This window comes from Scardinius erythrophthalmus (assembly GCF_964197995.2).
Source record: "Scardinius erythrophthalmus genome assembly, chromosome: 11".
Classification (NCBI taxonomy): Eukaryota; Metazoa; Chordata; class Actinopteri; order Cypriniformes; family Leuciscidae; genus Scardinius; species Scardinius erythrophthalmus.
Genome location: NC_138231.1, coordinates 2,204,296 through 2,224,727, shown reverse-complemented (window position 1 = coordinate 2,224,727; position 20,432 = coordinate 2,204,296). Strand labels below are relative to the sequence as shown.

The 20,432-nt window shown below is 36.7% G+C and overlaps 1 protein-coding gene across 1 annotated transcript in view; it reads left to right on the top strand.

Moving 5' to 3' along the window:
• Nucleotides 1–20,432, top strand: part of fig4a (FIG4 phosphoinositide 5-phosphatase a) — a 96,951-nt gene that overhangs the window by 66,948 nt on the left and 9,571 nt on the right. The window contains exons 18-21 of the mRNA XM_081378417.1: nucleotides 4,668–4,726; nucleotides 5,042–5,189; nucleotides 6,546–6,629; nucleotides 8,259–8,454. Coding sequence (XP_081234543.1) covers nucleotides 4,668–4,726; nucleotides 5,042–5,189; nucleotides 6,546–6,629; nucleotides 8,259–8,454 — 487 coding nt within the window. The remainder of the gene's footprint in view (nucleotides 1–4,667; nucleotides 4,727–5,041; nucleotides 5,190–6,545; nucleotides 6,630–8,258; nucleotides 8,455–20,432) is intronic.

Genomic DNA, 20,432 nt, shown 5'->3' with positions numbered 1-20,432 from the left:
CACCGACTGAGTGAATGTCAGCTTGTGTTACACCGACTGAGTGAACGTCAGCTTGATTTACACCGACTGATTGAACGTCAGCTTGTGTTACACCGACTGAGTGAACGTCAGCTTGATTTACACCGACTGAGTGAACGTCAGCTTGCGTTACACCGACTGAGTGAACGTCAACTTGCGTTACACCGACTGAGTGAACGTCAGCTTGCGTTACACCGACTGAGTGAACGTCAGCTTGCGTTACACCGACTGAGTGAACGTCAGCTTGCGTTACACCGACTGATTGAACGTCAGCTTGTGTTACACCGACTGAGTGAACGTCAGCTTGCGTTACACCGACTGAGTGAACGTCAGCTTGATTTTCACCGACTGATTGAACGTCAGCTTGCGTTACACCGACTGAGTGAACGTCAGCTTGCGTTACACCGACTGAGTGAACGTCAGCTTGATTTTCACCGACTGATTGAACGTCAGCTTGCGTTACACCGACTGAGTGAACGTCAGCTTGCGTTACACCGACTGAGTGAACGTCAGCTTGCGTTACACCGACTGAGTGAACGTCAGCTTGATTTTCACCGACTGATTGAACTTCAGCTTGCGTTACACCGACTGAGTGAACATCAGCTTGATTTACACCGACTGAGTGAACGTCAGCTTGCGTTACACCGACTGAGTGAACGTCAGCTTGCGTTACACCGACTGAGTGAACGTCAGCTTGATTTTCACCGACTGATTGAACTTCAGCTTGCGTTACACCGACTGAGTGAACGTCAGCTTGATTTTCACCGACTGATTGAACTTCAGCTTGCGTTACACCGACTGAGTGAACATCAGCTTGATTTACACCGACTGAGTGAACGTCAGCTTGCGTTACACCGACTGAGTGAACATCAGCTTGATTTTCACCGACTGATTGAACGTCAGCTTGCGTTACACCGACTGAGTGAACGTCAGCTTGATTTACACCGACTGAGTGAACGTCAGCTTGCGCTACACCGACTGAGTGAACATCAGCTTGATTTACACCGACTGAGTGAACGTCAGCTTGATTTACACCGACTGAGTGAACGTCAGCTTGATTTACGCCGACTGAGTGAACGTCAGCTTGTGTTACACCGACTGAGTGAACGTCAGCTTGATTTACGCCGACTGATTGAACGTCAGCTTGTGTTACACCGACTGAGTGAACGTCAGCTTGATTTTCACCGACTGATTGAACGTCAGCTTGCGTTACACCGACTGATTGAACGTCAGCTTGCGTTACACCGACTGAGTGAATGTCAGCTTGCGTTACACCGACTGAGTGAACGTCAGCTTGATTTACACCGACTGAGTGAACGTCAGCTTGCGTTACACCGACTGAGTGAATGTCAGCTTGCGTTACACCGACTGAGTGAATGTCAGCTTGCGTTACACCGACTGAGTGAATGTCAGCTTGCGTTACACCGACTGAGTGAATGTCAGCTTGCGTTACACCGACTGAGTGAACGTCAGCTTGATTTACACCGACTGAGTGAACGTCAGCTTGCGTTACACCGACTGAGTGAACGTCAGCTTGATTTTCACCGACTGATTGAACGTCAGCTTGTGTTACACCGACTGATTGAACGTCAGCTTGCGTTACACCGACTGAGTGAATGTCAGCTTGCGTTACACCGACTGAGTGAACGTCAGCTTGATTTACACCGACTGAGTGAACGTCAGCTTGCGTTACACCGACTGAGTGAACGTCAGCTTGATTTTCACCGACTGATTGAACGTCAGCTTGCGTTACACCGACTGATTGAACGTCAGCTTGCGTTACACCGACTGAGTGAATGTCAGCTTGCGTTACACCGACTGAGTGAACGTCAGCTTGATTTACACCGACTGAGTGAACGTCAGCTTGCGTTACACCGACTGAGTGAACGTCAGCTTGATTTTCACCGACTGATTGAACGTCAGCTTGTGTTACACCGACTGATTGAACGTCAGCTTGCGTTACACCGACTGAGTGAATGTCAGCTTGCGTTACACCGACTGAGTGAACGTCAGCTTGATTTACACCGACTGAGTGAACGTCAGCTTGCGTTACACCGACTGATAAGAGGAATCGAAATTAAAATTTTATAACAAGTATCCGATTCCTGCCCTCAAGTATTCGATTTCCAACCTTAGGGCCCTTTTACACCGAGCTTGTTTGGTCCGGATTTTCTGACTTTTCAGTGTGAACCCTCCCCCCGGACCACGATCCAGACCAAACAGATGAAATTTAGTCAGACAAAAAGAGGTAGTCTCGGTCCGGATCAAACTGAACAAAGGTTTCGTTCCTAGTGTGAACGCATTCTCTGTATGGTTCGGACTTTCAGAACATTTACAGGATGTTCCGGTGGTTCCCGTAGGATTGCTCGCTCTTCTCCTCCTTTCCTGCCGGTGACGATGAAATGTTCGCACAATGAGGATGTTCATTTGGCGAATGTGAACTAGCCTCGGTGTATGCTGCAGGTTGTAATGCCGTAATAATAACAGTATAGTGGCAACGATATGCGTCTGTTCATTCATTTCTGTCAAAGTTTCCCGCCGAACTGACAACACGCTGACGTCAGACGAACATCCGTTTACAAGCCAATCAATGTCAAGATGCAGCCCACATAGATGATGACGACAGGACAGATAACTGCACTGTGAAACCAAACCAAAACTTACTGAATGTGTGCAATGTATCAAAACATGAGCTTTGGTGCGGACCTCCTGGTGTGACTTCTAAAAGTGACAGTACTAGTGATGCTTGCCGTGGTAAACAGCAGTATGAACAGGTTCTGGTTGGTGTTTCATTGCCTTTAGATCGTAAAGTGTGTAAACATCAAAATGTTTTTTCCACCTCGTTTCGTCCATCCATTCCTCTCTGGAGTTTGTGCTTTATTCTTTTATTGCCCTGATGTTAAAGAAGTGTGTGTGTGTCCCGTGACCCTGTTTAGTGTCCTGCAGTCGGACTCCGCGTGTCTTAGTGATGGCGCTTACATAATGGACGATGTGACAAAGCCTTACACTGATGGTTCGACTATTATCAGACACAAAACGAAAAGAAACGAGTCTGACCTGTTTACGGAAATTGTATTGTCAGATCGTCTCTGAAGGGACAGTTCGTGTTCGAGGACACACACATGCATGTGTTTCCATTCAGTCCCCTGATCGCCAGCACAGTGTGTGTATGTGTGTGAATCTGAGTCATACTGAACTTCACCCTTAAATCACAAGAAACTAACGTATAATACTTTTAGTTCCCGTTAGGATTTTTGCATTGATATTATTTTTTGTAAAAATTGGCTCAAATTCTCGCTACTGTAGTGCAAAAAATAATAATACAGGGTTCGTACAAGTGCTTGAGGGACCTGCATTTGACTGTTTAAAATGTAAAACCCTTGAAAACAGCCATATTTAAGAAAAGGCACTTGAAAAGTGGGGGGGAGTGTTTGATAAGTGTTAGAAGTGTTCTTCTTCTTCTTCTTCTTCTTATTTAAATACGTATTTAATTCATTAATTAATTAATTATTTATTGGGTAATATATTACCAATATAAATTTTATTATATAATATTATAATAAATAAATTACACACACACACACACACACACACATGCATATATACAATTTATTATTTGTTAAAATTTAAAATATATATATATATATTTGAGATATATAAACAATTATTCAATTATTATAATAAATAATAAAATGTATATTTGTAATTTAATATAAATAAATATATATATGTGTATATATTTATTAATGGAAATGTGTGTGTATATATATATGTGTATACAATACATATATACACATACATACACACACATTAGTACAGTATGTGCAAATACATTGAATTAATTTATTTTTCATTTATTAATTTACAAAACATTAATTTATGCCCGGTTTAATAAAAAAAAACACACATATATATATATGTGTATATATATATATATATATATATATATATATATATATATATATATATATATATATATATATATATATATATATATATATATATATATATAATATATGTTATAATTTACGTGTGTGTGTTTGTCGTGTATATTTGTGTATATTAATCATTTAAATGTTTTATTATTATATAATTGGTAACACTTCACAATAAGGTTTCATTTGTTAATATTAGTTAACATGAACTTGAGCAATACATTTGTTACTGTATTTATTAATCTTTTTTAGGATTTGTTACTAAAAATAGTTATTAATTGTTTGTTCATGTTAGTTCACAGTGCATTGACTAATGTTAACCGATACAACTTTAGATTTGAATAATGTATTAGTACATGTTGAAATTAACATAAAAAAAGCCATAAAAGCTGTAGAATTATTAGTTCATATTAACTAAAGAAACCTTAATGTAAAGTGTTACCACACAATTCATATATCATTTTTCTAAATATTACAATTATATATTTTTGATATATATTTTTATATATTTTTAGTATTGATGTGATACCATGGTACAGATTGTAATATCATGGTACTTTGATATTTACTATAACCATGTTCATATACTGCCATATTACATGCATGTCTGTAAAACAGTAGTATTACCATGGTACAACTTCCCCAAATGTCATGGTGTTGCTATTGTAGCGATTCCTGTCGGTTTGACGTCATCTGTGTGTTTTTCTCCTGCAGTTACACACACTGGTGGTCTGACGGAGTGCTGGCGTTCCTCCCGTTACCGTATGATGAAGGTGATCACTTTACACAGCCATAAACACCGATATGAGAGACGTGAGGTTACATATTAACCAGAAACCCCAGTGAGCCCCTCGCTGGCGGTCACTTCAGAATTAAAATGTCCTGATCATTTACTCTCACCCACGTCATCCAAGATGTTCATTTTTTGTCAATATGGCACACCCCTAATGTACAGCATTCATTTTTATTTCTTCAGGTCTTAAAAAGCCTTAAATGTGACTTTAAAAAGTGTGCAGAACCCTGTGATTGACTGATATGAGTTCTGTGTCGAATCAGAGAGAGTTTCTGAGTGTGTGTGTCCGTTTCAGCCCAGTGTGAGAACAACAGAAGGAAGGTTGTGGTGAAGCGTGTGAACCGATATGACGAGAGCATCGACATCTACACTGAGTCCTTCAAACCGTACGAGCTCACCTCGTTCGACGACACCTTCAGCATCGCCATGACCAACTCCTCGAGGTCAGAGTTCACACACCGTAACATGAACACACACTTCTCAACCGGAGCGTTTCATGCTGGGGGCTTCAAGAAAAAAAAAATGTTTTATAAAAAGCTCTTTAAATGTCACATCTATGAGTAAAATATTGTTATAAGTACATAGTATTTTGTGTTTTATATTTAAGTATTTATTTATTAATTAAAATGTAATCTAAATTTTAAATATTTAAGGAAATTCAAGTATTTATTTATTTTTGTATTTGTCTGTTTAAATTCATATTTAATGAAATTAATTTAAATATTTAATTGATTAAAGTAAATATTTGTTTATTTTTGTTTACTTATTTTAATTATTTTTAAGTCAATATTTATTTTCATATTAAAGTAAATATTTATTTATTTAAATGAATATTCAATTAAATATCAATTTAAATGTTTAAGTAAATATTAAAGTATTTATTTATTTAAATGAATTCCTAAGTAAATATTGAATTAAAAAAATTAAGTTTAATATTTATTTATAATATTATCTTTTGTTTGTTTATTTATATAAATATATTATAAATATATATATTAAATATAAATATTTAAATATTACTGTAAATATCTATTTATTAGTTTATTTTTTGTATATTTATTTAAATGAATATTCAAGTAAATATCAATTTAAATGTTTAAGTAAATATTGATTAAAGTACATATTTATTTATTTAAATTAATTAAGTAAATATATATTTATAAGATTATCTTTTTTATATATGTAAATAAATATTTACGTAAAAAGCTATTTAAATATCTAAATATTAACTAAAATATTTTTTTTAAAGAATACTCAAGTAAATATTTATTTAAATATTACTGTAAATATTTATTTATTAGTTTATTTTTTTGTATATGTATTTAAATGAATATTCAAGTAAATATAAGTTTAAATGTCTAAGTAAATATTAATTTAAAGCACATATTTATTCAGTTAAATTAATTCTTAAGTAAATATTTATTTATTTATTTATATTCATTATTTTTTGTCTATTTATTTATTTAAATGAATATTTAAGTAAAAAGCTATTTAAATATTTAAGTAAATATGAATTCAAATAATTATTTTTTTAAGTGATTTCTTAAGTAAATATTTATTTATTTGTTTACTTATTTAAATGGATATTACAGTAAAAATCTATTTAATTATTGAAGTAAATGTTAATTTCTTACGGGTTTGGAACGAGATGAGTGCGAGTAAATGATGACACAATTTTTTTTTTTGGCTGAACTATCCCTTTAAATGCTGTTTGTCCTCACAATGTTTTTCTACATTTACCCAAAAAAGATTAATATTCATGCTTATGCATGATTTCTCTTTCTTGTCTTTTATTTTAGGGACTTCATGCCGAAGTCTGTCGGGCTCGACCCCAGTCCGTTTACAGTTCGCAAACCAGACGAGAGCGCGAAGTCTGTGTTGGGGTGAGTTTGTGATATTCATTATTAAATATATTATGAAGTGCAAGGGCAACTTCTGAGTCAGTGAAACTGTTTTTGTGTGATGTTTAAACAGCACCTATGATGCTTTTTGTCCATGTTCATCTTTCTTTAGTGTGTAATGTTGCTGTTAGAGCCTGAAAAGCTCCAGTTCTCCTCTATATCAGTGTCAGTGTTTCTGAACTCCTGAAACGCCTCCACTTTTGATCTTACCGATGTATTACATCAAAAAACATGTCAGTTTTATAAAGTCTGGATGGCGTATCTGGACTATTTGGAAACTCATGTTCGCCCTTTTATGAAGTAATTTTGTACTTGTATAACTCTCTGGACGTTGAACCTTTTGTCCTCTTATGCATCTTTTTAAAATATGTTATTGTTTTGTTTTTATTCTCTAATCTGTTTTATTATGGTGTAGTCCTGTTTTATATACAAATCTGAGCTATTGGCGTTCCTTTATTTTATTTTGTATTGTGTTGTATTTGATGTCTTGCTATATTTGTATTATAATGAAAATTCAATAAGCATAATTATAAGATAAAAAATAATAATTCATGCGCAGAATAAAGGGGCGGGGCCTGGTTGAGTCAGTTAGTAGTGTGTTAAACTGGCGGTTATGGTAAGAGGCGGGGCATTTCCCAAACACACTCGAAGCTCTCGACCAATCACAACACACTGATCCAGCCGAGCAAAAAAAAAACAATGTCAATATGTGAAAAATAATACACCCTCTTTAAGAAAAACACAAACTCTCATGTACAGTCAGTGACCTTCTCTGCTGGAAAACCAATCAGGGATTTCACTCAGGTTTCTAGTGTGTGAATATGTATCGTGCATAAGCAGCTGTCTGATGTTGTTCAGAATGGGAATCTACCTTATGTACTTGAAAACAAGTTGATTTGTGCTTTAATATGCTTTAATATGATAAATATTGAGATCTGTGTGCGCTGAGCTTCTCTTCCCGGCAATGTTTCCTGCAGGATTTTGTTTTTGTGGCCACTCGTAAAACAATAATGCCAAATATATACTTAATAATCAGGAGCACCGCTGTTGAATCTCCAATGGCAAAAACAACAATTAAGTACAATATATATATATATATATGTATATGTATATGTATAAGTTGTGAGATTGTGAATTGTAATGAAAGGGAAAGATTGGCACAGAAACAATATAATGATAGTAAATATTCAACACAACTTTATATTTTTATTCAGGCATTAAATTAATCAAAAGTGACAGTTAAGACATTATTAATGTGTTACAAAAGATTATATTTAAAATAAATGCTGTTCTTTTGAACTTTCTATTGAAAATTCAGTTTTGCCGTCGTAGGAATACAATTTTAAATATATTACAATAGTACATTTTAAATATGTATGTATTAAATATTCTGTTATCTATTTTATACACACACACACACACACACACACACACACACACACACACACACACACACACACACACACACAGTCAAACCAAAATGTATTCAGACTCCTTCAACATTTCTCACATTATCACAGTTCAAAAGCAGCTCTTAGTGTTTTGCAAGAGTGTAAATGGTTGATTTTGATGCGTTTTGCTTCCGTTGATCTTCCCTCTGTTGGTTTGCAGTAATAAGTCGAGTAAGGAGGACCTGGTGTTGCAGAGGAAGACGGCGGCCAGCGCTCCTCCTCCTCCCACTGAAGAGCAGATCTCCAGCAGTTCTGAGGATGAGTCTGAGGAAGAGCGTGAGGATGATGGCACCGGGTCTCAGCGCTCCACGCCGATCAGACTCGCCGATCCGAGCGACAGCATCCGCACACACGAGGTACGACATCTGCTTCAAGGGTTAGTTCACCCAAAGATGAAAACTCTGTCAGTAATTACTCGTCCTCATGTTGTTCAACCCCGTAAGACCTTCGTTCATCTTCAGAACACAAATTAAGATATTTCTGATGAGATCTGAGAGCTGTCTCACTCCTCTATAGGCTTCTGGGTAATCAATATCTGCCATCCCAGAAAAGTTAGTAAAGACATCGTTAAAATAGTCCAATTGACTACAGTGGCTCAACCTTAAGTTTATTAAAGGGGTCATATAATGGTACATGCACTTTTACAAGTTGATTGCACTGAAATGTGTGTTGGCGGTGCCTGTACACAACCATCATAAAATCATACAAATCCATCCAGTGTTTTTTTTTGTTTTTTTTTTTATCTCCTTATATGTTTTTCCCCATCTCAAATCGAGCCGTCACACGGTCGGACGCCCCTCCCACGATTGTCGTTTCAACACAGACCCGTCCTCGCTCGTGAGTGAGCTGTCAATCATAGTCCGTCATTGTTGATACTGGAGCGCTGTCTATGAGCAGAATGGCGTCTCGATTGTGGTGTTCTGTTCTTGGGTGTAATAAGGAACACAGCATCATGTTGATGTTCATAAATCCGAACCGCTGAAGACGCAGTGGCTGAGTTTGTTTTCGAAGGGAATATTCCCCACGATCAACGTCAATGCTTTCATGTTTGCGCGTATCATTTCACACCAGACTGCTTTATAAACAAGGGTCAGTATAAAGCTAAAGTAAGAATTTTTTCCTGACCATTAGCTGTAACATCAATCTGTCAATGAACTAACGTATACATCAGTAAACACATAGCGTTCGTATCTCACTGCTCTACCCTGCCAGTACATACAAAGATAGATCAAAGTGACATTACGTTAACCAACCATTCAGAAGCGTCCTGTTCGAGCCTTAATTGTCGAACTTCTTCTGGGGCCGTCATCTTGTTCCGGGTCCGACTCCGGTTCAAATTGAGACGGTTGCACAGTGTCCTCAGAGACTCCCGCTGCCATTCTTTCTCTAAAATATACCCTCAACTGTTGTCACGGCAACACTCCACGTGTGTTGTGTCAAAACGCCTGCAGACCAGAGGGGCGGGGTCAGCAAAGCTCATTATCATTTAAAGACACATGCACTTAAACGGCGTGCTGAAATAAGAGCTGTTTTTGACCAGTTAAAATGAGTGATTTCTTACAATACTAATGAGAGATTTTAATTAAAGTGTATTACAAACTTTTCATTTAGACCCTAAAGAATCATATTAGCTTGTACAAAAATGGCATTATATGACCCCTTTAAGCGACGAGAATACTTTTTGTGTGCAAAAAAACACAAAAATAACGACTTTATTCAACTCTTCATGTTCTTCTGTGTTTCTCTGAGTGAGTTCACGTAGTGTAACAGCGCAGCGCTTCTGGGTTGAACGTCAGAACGTCTACCTAGTGTGTAATGAGTGTGTTGCAGGTTTGTTTTATTGGCTCTTCCCATCCTCTACACTCCCACTTTCCCACAGCTTTACACGCCTGTTTCTACAGACTTTCTGCAACTCTGAGGTGTGAACGCCCAGGCTAAAGCAGGGGTTCATGACACTTTTAATGTAAAAGCTGATATGCAACATTAAATAAAACAGTATAGCTGTTCAAAATAGAGCACTTTTACAGTTTCTGCTGTGTTTATTTTTCATGCATCACACCAGAAATTAAAAGTCAAGTAAAGCGCGTTGCATTGTGGGATACTGTATTATACCTACAGATGATTAGTGTAGTGTGTGCTGCATGCATACTGCATACTACTGCCTCAAAAGCAGTGTGTACTGCAGAATGCCATTGTGGACCTTCAGGTTCAGTCTGAGAAACAGGGAAATAAAGTTCCCATGTCAAGTGGTTTCGATCTGAGCCGACTGGAGCGCTCGGGTGAGATCGTGTCAGACAGGACCGGTGATGGATTCATTAGTTCTGGAGTGGTTCTGCTTGATGAAATACAGCAAATGATCTTCTCTAGGGTCTCTGAATGGAGGCCATAAGGTGGCATTAAAGTTCAGTGTGTCCTCCGTGTGGAAATGAGTCTGTGCCGGCGGGAGATTGAGTTTGAGGAAGTTTTTAACAAATGCTTATGATTGGAAATGTGATGCGAACATGAGGGAACTGGAGTCGTGTCCTGGTTCAGGTTTGATTCTTTATTTAATTCCAGATTGTTACTAATTAATTATGTAAACAGTCACATGACTTCGTGTCGTGTCAGAGTGATCGTGTTTACGCACATTAATGTCACTGTAATGTTATAGTTACGAGAAGGAAACTGGATTTTCTCTCTAAACTTTAGGGTGAATCATAGCAGATGTTAATTGGATCATACTCAAGTTGTTTGTAAATGTTTTCTGTACAGTTTATTTGAATTGCACCACAAATTACATGATGTGCTGATTACACGAATTAATCGCACATCAAATTTGTCTGAGAAATTACCCCATAAAAGATCATTTAAAGTCATTACTGTGTTACATTATAAAAGCGTCAAATAGACAATTAGTAAAAGTAGCTTTAGAAATAAATATTTGATTTGATTTCAACATTGCATTTATTACACCTAAACTTTTAGGCGACAAATGATTTTTTTTTAGAAGCTGCATCTGAATTGGTATTTAGATATATTTACAGACCAAAACAATTCTTTCTTGAAAAATATCTACTTTTATATTCCGCAAAACAAAGAAAGTCAAACAGGTTTGAAATGACATGACAGTGAATAATTGAAAATAAACATCATTTAAATTTTTGGGCAAAATATCCCCAAAATATTTTTTTTTATATTTATATTTTATTCTTTATGTAATGATACTCCAAATAAGAAAGTAAAACTGCCAGTAGGTGCTGGTAAATGTTTAAATGAGTGAGTCATTGAATCATTGGTTCACCCGATTGATTCATTCAAATGGCTGATTCATTCAGGAATGAAGTAAATGGCTCTCTTTATGAATGAGTCATTGAATCATTGGTTCACTAGATTGATTCGTTCAAACGACTGATTGTTCAAATGGCTCTCTTTATGAATGAGTCATTGAATCATTGGTTCACCTGATTGATCCGTTCATACGGCTGATTCATTCAGGATTGAAGTAAATGGCTCTCTTTATGAATGAGTCATTGAATCATTGGTTCACTAGATTGATTCGTTCAAATGGTTGATTGTTCAAATGGCTCTCTTTATGAATGAGTCATTGAATCATTGGTTCACCTGATTGATCCGTTCATACGGCTGATTCATTCAGGATTGAAGTAAATGGCTCTCTTTATGAATGAGTCATTGAATCATTGGTTCACCCGATTGATTTGTTCAAACGGCTGATTCATTCAGGAATGAAGTAAATGGCTCTCTTTATGAATGAGTCATTGAATCATTGGTTCACCCGATTGATTCTCTCAAACGGCTGATTCATTCAGAAATGAAGTAAATGGCTCTCTTTATGAATGAGTCATTGAATCATTGGTTCACCCGATTGATTCGCTCAAACGGCTGATTCATTCAGAAATGAAATAAATGGCTCTATGAATGAGTTCACTAGATTGATTCATTCAGAAACGAAGCACCGCTGTGTGTTACTCTGAGACACACAACACTTCTGCTCTGGTTTTATAGGTCATATTTTCATTGCCAAAATTGTGCAAAAACAGACAATATTGTGTGTAAAATATAACACAATATTAACTTCTTATTTATTGAACCGTCATAAAATCAACATCACATTTGCACTTGTGCTATTCGGGACAAAAACAGCTCTCCTGTGATATTGCTTAACAATATCATATGATATAAATATGAGACAACAAACCCATACGGGGCATTTTTCCCTGATATCTTGAATTTTAAGGTCATTCTAACTGTATTCTATAGGCTTCATCACACAGTGAGTTGTTGCTCTGCTTCATGTTCATCAATCAACTGTATAAATGTAAGATGAACTACAGGTCTGAGGCGGCGGCCACGTGTGTTAAATCATTTCAATGCCTTATTTAACTAATTAATTAAACTTGCGTGTTAAATCGACACCCCAAATACATATTAAATGCATTAAATCATTAACTATTACGTATGAGCACTTATAATAACGATATCTGAGTTGAATGAGTTTCTGAAGAGTGGATTCTCCTGTCTCTTCCGTCCTCTCCTCGTCCTCGCTCTGTAAGTAGTGTGTATTATCTGAGCGAGTGAGGCTGTTTTCAGGGGCTTTGTGTGAATCTGTGTGTGTGTGTCCGCACTCAGATGCCCTCGCTGAACAATACACCCTGATCCGCTCTTTATTAATTCTCCACTGTGGATCTGATGATGCCATAATCGGGTTTATAGCCTGGAGAAACTGATGTTACCTTGGCCTGAGGACACATCATCCTTTCAACTTGTTTTCCCAGAATTCCTCCTGTTGGATCTGTATAGTGTCAGTCCTGGTGAACAGTTGACTCTTTCACATAATCCTTTCTAATTTGTAACCAACGAATAATGTCAACTAACTGATACAATATTGCTCGTAATGCAGTGCAGAGAGAAAAAACTTGTTTATAGATTGCAAAATGCAATGATATATTATAATTTGTAATAATATTGATATATAATAATCCATTATATATTTATTTGATATATATATATATATATATATATATAATGATAAATTATAATTTGTAATAATATTGATATATATATATATATATAAATATAGACTTTTTTTTGCATGTTTAAGAAAAGTAAAATTATTTATCAATGGATGGATGAATGCATTGTAAAAAAATATATATATACAGTGCAATGCATAAGTTTAGACACCCATGCTAAAGTTGACTAAAAAGAGGAATAAAAAATCATATTTGGGAAATTGAACTTAATGCCTTAATTAAAAAAATTAGGAAAAATCCAACCTTTAAGGACACCAATTTTCTTTGTGAATGAATAATGTATCATAAATAAATAAATGTTCTTCCTTAAAATACAGGGTGCATAAGTGAGTACACCCCTATGTTAAATTCCCATAGAGGCAGGCAGATTTTTATTTTAAGTATTTTTTTTTTTTTTTTATTTAGGATACTATGCATCCTGATAAAGTTCCCTTGGCCTTTGGAATTAAAATAGCCCCACATCATCACATAGCCTTCACCATACCTAGAGATTGGCATGGTTTTATTTCAGTTAGCCTAATAGCTAGTTTGATTTGCACTGAGAGATGATCTTATGGAAAGTACTCCATGCCAATCTCTGTATATATATATATATATATATATATGTATGTATGTATGTATATGTATTTATATATTTATACTTTTTTAATATGTATTTATATTTATATAAATACATGTAAATGTATTTTTATATTTGTATATTTTATTGGATTTATTTTTGCATGTTTCACATTGGAGGGTTTCTGATGCATTGAACAGCTCAAACTCTCTCCTTTGTCTCTCGGACCGAGCGAATGACTCAAGGTTTCTGTCGTGTCTCCATGCCAACAAGGCCATTTGGATTTATTTACCTTTAGAGACACTGAAGGTGGGATTGAGGGAAAGAACAGAGGGATTTTAATGGATGGTGGATGAATGAATGAGGACACACTCAGGACTTTAATGAATAATATGAATACAGAGGCTTCTCTTCTCTGGATTCCTTCTTTCTGTTTTAGTTTTTTTTTGTATTCAGTTTATATTTCTGTTTTTATTTTTTTATTTCTGTTTTAATGGTTACATTAATCTTTAATAATCAAAAAGATGTCTAATTAACTGCTAAATTTAATTAAATCAGGAAATAATTTAACCCCACCCCCCCCACACCAAATTCTGTTTTCCGGTTTAATGGTTTAATTACATTTAAAAAAAAAAAAAATCTAAAAGAATGTCTTTTCAATTAAATTCATCAAACTTTTAACAGTTTAATAATGTATTTCTGAAATTCTCTTTTAATTGTTCTGGAGTTATTATTTAATACACATTTATTATTGAAAATGGTGTTAATCAAATAAAGCCATAAAACATTAACAAATTGTCACCATTACTTGCATTTACTTGCATCACATTAGTGTGTTTGATCTGTGTGTTGATTCTAGGGTCCTTTTGCTTTGGTTTAAGGAGTTTTGTTCGGATGCTGTGTGTGTTTTAAACTCATGCCACATTAATGCATAATGTGTTTGGCGAGAGCTTCATCATAACAGTTAGCTTCTCTGATTGAGATGTCATGTGATGTTATGAGCGTCCATCTACAGTTTCAGTGAGCATTAATGTATGCATACGTGTGTGTTGGAGTTTTCTGAAATGTTTACAGCCTTTCTGGATTAAATCAGGAAGGTCCAAGCGGAAGGATGGCGATATTAATCTGCATGTTCTGATGAAGAGGTTATGAAGCGTCACGATTGTTTGTCACTGTCACACTGACCCGTTGTCATGCTTGATGAATGTGTGTCAGGGACTGTGTTTCTCAGGTATCGTTCACACACACACACACACGTGTGTGAGTCAGTGAAGGCAGCGTTGTGTTATACATTTACATTTAATCATTTAATTGTTTTATCCAAAACAACATACAAATGAGGAGAGCATAGAAAACAATCAAACCAACATTAGGGCAACAATATTCAAGAGCTGTATCCGGTCCCAGTTAGTCCAGCAAAGTACACATAGCAAGTTTTTATTTATTTATTATTATTAATAGATATAGAATAGTTAGTGTTAGTATTAATGAGTCAAGTGTTGATGAAGATGTCTTGACAATCCTCTACACACACCTTGGCAATAGAATCACCGTTGGCTAATAAATTTAGTTTACTCGTCAGACTGATATAATTTTATATAAATATATATGATTCCACCAAATCAGCTTATCTCTGTAAAATAGCACAGCTTTTTAAATATCTGAACGTACACTCTTAACATCAGTCAATCAAGCATTATATTATGATAATCAAGCACTATTTAATGATAGAACTTTAGTAATTAGAACAAAAACTTGGTAACGATGTATGAATGCATATTTGTCATTTTAAAAGATTGTTGGTCATTCAGTGTTTCTGTAAAAAAATGGATATAGAAATAGATAAAAGTAATTATTATTAAAAGATAATAATACTACAACTAATTCTACTACTAATAACAATATACAACACACTAAGGATTGATGGGCTGCTGGGTTCATGAATATTAATCACGTTGTCAGCGTTCGCCTGAACTGATTTGCTGAAATTAAAACGGGGATGAGTGCCAGCCAATGAGATTTAGCCGTTTGCGCATTAGCTCCGCCCACTACCAGAGAAACCGGCATATCTTCTGCTTGCTCTTGAAGCGGAATAATTCCAAATGATCTCCATTTTGACAGGAAAATACAACAAAGAATATCGTTATATATCGCTGCACATCCAGTACGCTGCATTGAAATAGTACAGATCGCTTGACGGAGAGCGAAACTCTCAAGTCCTAAGTCAGTGTTCACCAAGTGAAAATATATTCTCTAACACACACACTGGCGAGTAAAATCTTAGAATTTATTAGCCAATGGCTAATGATTGACGTTTAGTCGCAAATGCAAGTGATTTACTCGAGGGTTGCTTGAAAATGGCTGAAGACTCATGAGCTCGGTTAGAGGGATCAGTCCCGGTGAAGGTTTGTGCCTCTTTGGGATGATGGCACCACTGTTCACTTGCTGATCACGAGCTTCTGGAGGCACACAGTGAGTTTATGTGTCGGGGAGCTGAGCCAGTGGTTGTTCTGTAGGCAAACATCAGCGCATTGAGTAGCGATTGGCAACCGGTGCAGGTTTATGGCGTGCGTCTCTTCGGCTCGAAAAACATCACTCTTCTGGATTCTGGATCAGTTGCAGAGGTTTGACAGTGAAGCTGGAAGGAGAGAGCATTACAATAGTCCAGTCTGGAGAGAACAAGAGCTTGGACCAGGAGTTGTGTAGCTCCGATAGGAAGGACCTGATCCTCCTCATGTTGTATAAGGCAAATCTGCAGTTCTAGCAAAGTGGTCTGTGACGTTCAGCTGATCGTCACAGGGTGTCCGCCGGGTCTCTAAAAAGTATTAAAAGATGATAAATCAATTTAGAGAAAATTAAGGCCCTTACATGGTATTACCATACCCTCCAAGTTATTACATTTTGTATCATCTTTTCATTATGTATATTTGTCCAAAGAATTGTAATTATCTTGTGCTTTGCTCCCACCCTTCTGAATTATGTTGCATAGATAAGGAGTTATCACAAACTAAGACTGTTTAGTTGTGCTATCTTACAATCAATATATAGTAAATGTAAGTTAAAGTGTCGCCGATGTAACCGGGTAAAACTTGAAGTGGCGATGAGGTCTTAAAATGTATGGAAAGAGTCTTAAAACAGGTCTTAACAGGTGTTAAATTTAACTCCATGATTCCTGTATATATGCATCAAGTCAAGTCACATTTATTTATATAGCGCTTTTTACAATACAGATTGTTTCAGCTTTACAGAGATAACAGGAAAATAATGCAAATAATCAATCACGACTCCAAGGTTCCTGGCTGTCCTGGATGGAGTTATGGATGATGAGCCTATAGCTGAATGGAGAAGTTGTGATGAAGTGTTGGGTTGGCCGAGACCACGAGCAGTTCTGTCTTCACAAGGTTGAGTTGAAGGTGGTGATCCTTCATCCAGCCAGAAATGTCCGTCAGACAGGCTGAGATGCGAGCGGCTCCCGTCGGATCATCTGTCTGGAATGAGAGGTAGAGTTGTGTGTCGTCAGCAGTGATGGGAAAACCATGTTTCTGAATGACAGATCCCAGTGATGACATGTAGATGCAGAAGAGAAGCGGTCCCAGCACTGAGCCCTGAGGCACCTCACCCCTCCACGACACCCTGAAGGACTCCTGAGTACTCTGCGGTTCCTGAGATGCCCTTTATCTTGAGGATTGACAGGAGGATCTGGTGGTTAACCGCGTCAAAAGCAGCAGACAGATCCAGAAAGATGAGAACTGAGGATTTGGAAGCTACTCTTTTCAGTCTCAGAGCTTCAATAACCGAGAGCAGGGCAGACTCATGAGTGTCCGCTTTTGAAACCAGACTGGTTGTTGTCCAGGAGGTTGTTCTGTGCAAGAAAGATCGAAGACTCGTTCAAGTGTCTTCACAATGAATGGAAGAAGGGATACCGGTCTGTAATATTCTAGTGCTGGATATAGAGTGGGTTTCTTAAGCAGTGGGTTTACCCGAGTCTGCTCAAGTGCTTTGGGGAAAGTATCACCGTAAAGAGAGGTGTTGATGATATGAGTGAGTGCAGGTACAACTGAGGAAGAAGTGGCTTGAAGGAGACGAGTGGGGATCGGATCAAGTGGACAGGTGGTAGGGCGATTGGAAAGGACGAGTTTAGAGACTTCTGCTTCCAAGAGCAGAGAGAATGTGTGTGTTCGCTGTTAAGATGTGTGTCAAATTGTGGTGTGGAAAATTGGCCGCTGATAGTTGTTTTATTTATAGAGAAGTCGTCAGCTGTTGGGGTCGACAGGGTTCGTACAAGGTGCTTGAATCTGACTTGTTGAAATGTAAGTCCTGGAAACCCTTGAGAACAGCCATATTTCAGAAAAGGTACTTGAAAAGTGCTTGAATTATTGAAAGACAATATATGTAAAATTAGTGTTTATTGATAAAACAATCTTTTCACACAAAAATTAACGCTGCAACCTGTCTGATACAGTTATAGAGCCATTTCTCACATGGTTATGAGCGTAATATTGCTCATATAAATATCTAAATATATGTTACAGCTTTCATTCTTCAGGTCAATCATATATTCATGGAAATAAATCAGTTTGTATAAGGAAAGCGATATCTTTGTCATAGTATCCTTTCAATGGTTAAAGCTTCCACAGTCATTGCATGTGCTGCACTTTATTATTTGTACCATTTTGTTTTATTAGTTTATTTTTATTTATCTTTTTACTTTTTTTTAGATTTAAAAAAATGGGATTTTTTCCTGGAAGATCCTGGAATTTCATTTTACAGCATCTGTACGAACCATTGATGAAGGAGGAGGAGGGATAAGAAGAGAGGAGAAGGTTTTGAAAAGGGTGCGAGAGTCAGAAAATTGTTCATTTTGTTGTGGTAGCAAGTCATTTTAGCAGTAGAGATATTAGCAGAGGAGGAAAAGAGGAGGGAATGATACAAACCATGCTGAAAGGTGACCTGTGGAGGAGTGTGTGTTGTGTTCTTATCATAGACTGTATATAATATGTCCGTAGTGTTTCTGAAGAGTGTTTTTGAAGCCCAAAGTGGGCGGAGCCGGCCGTCGCCATCTTGGCAGCGTCACTCCCAGATAAACGTAAATGTGCAGCGAGGCGGATTAGCTGAGGTGACGTGACGCTAACGCTAGCGAACAAACGGCTAACAGTGACATCAGCAGCAATCCACCTGTCATTCAAGTAGCCACGCCCTTAATTATGCAGAACTTTAAGGCTGAGTTACAAAAATATTCACCCCCCCCCCACAGTCGTCATGAAGGGCAACATTAGCTACAGTCAACCCAAAAATTAATATGACACCAGATATTTTTTACTAGTTTTTTTACTAGTGTGTGCAGGACACTATAGTTTATGTAAGTGAGGAGAGCAAAATAAAATAAACTGTGACATATTATACTCAAATATTCTTCATACAGCGACTACCAGTAAAATTTCTAAAAGTGTGGGAGCAGAAATGATTGGGACACTTTGAGCTGATCATGTTCTGCTGAAGTGTGTTTTCTTTAATTGCTAATGCTCTTTTTACACACAGACTGAACAAAATGAAGCATTGCTTGGTGATTGGTTGAGCTAAACTGGTATTATCTAATTGTGTAGTTAAATTTAACAGCTGACAGATATTCAACATAATTCATGTGTGAGACAGTCTAACAGAAGGACGGACAAAACCAGTCAAATATCCACTGAGTTCTGCTCATATTTTATCACCATTTTCTACATTATAGCGAATAAACTGTGATAATGTGAGAAATGTTGAAGGCGTCTGAAAACATTTTGGTTTGTTTTATTCTGCTGTAAAGTTGGGCATTTTAACATGGGGCTCTATGGGATTGAGTCTCTTCTGCAGCCGGCCTCTAGTGGCCAGTCGATGAACTGCAGTTTAACTCACTTCAGTGTTGATTGACGAGAGAGACGGGAAGGTTGAGGTTAAGAGTGAGCAGAAAGTGATCTGAGGTGTGTAGTGAGTGTCCAGCGTGTGGTCAGTAGAGCAGTAGTGCATGTAAATAAGGTCAAAATGTTTACCTGATTGTGAGAAGCAGCAGTAGAGACATGTTTGAGGTCGAACGAGGCGAGCGGAGAGTGGAAATCAGGAGTTTAGCCTGATAACGGGCCATCGTCCGTCATGTTAGTCAAGCTTTCCTGCACTAAACACAGCGATTACAGCACCAGACATCGCACTGACGCCATGCACATCACATTTAATCATAATAATAATGATGATGATAATAAACTATTTTATATCGTAGATTCTCAAAGCGCTGTACACTAAATAAACAATACGTAGATCATTCATCAATAAAAACCCATGCATTAAAGTTGTAAAGAGATAAGTCAACAAGCAAACGCTAGTCTGAAAAACTGCATCGTGAGATTGATATTAATAATCAGACGACAGCAGAACTGTGATTTTATGACAGATTTAGTTTCTAGTTTTACTAGTCTGTGGTGCTTTTCACAATTTGTGGCAATAGCAAATAGTGAGTTTTGTTTTAAAACAAAATCTTTTATATGCTTTTTTTATATATATTTTTTTTCCTTCTATTTTGCATCTTTTTGTTTATTTATTTTTAATTTTGTCTTTTTTATTTTTGTTTCTTTAACTTTTTTATTTTTGTATTTTTTTTTTAAATATATATTTGTCATTTTCTTTTCTTGTTTTGGGGTGAATGTGACCTGTGAAGCGTTTGCATAATACAGCCTTCATATCCTTCATGTCCCCATCAAACGTGTCTGTGTTT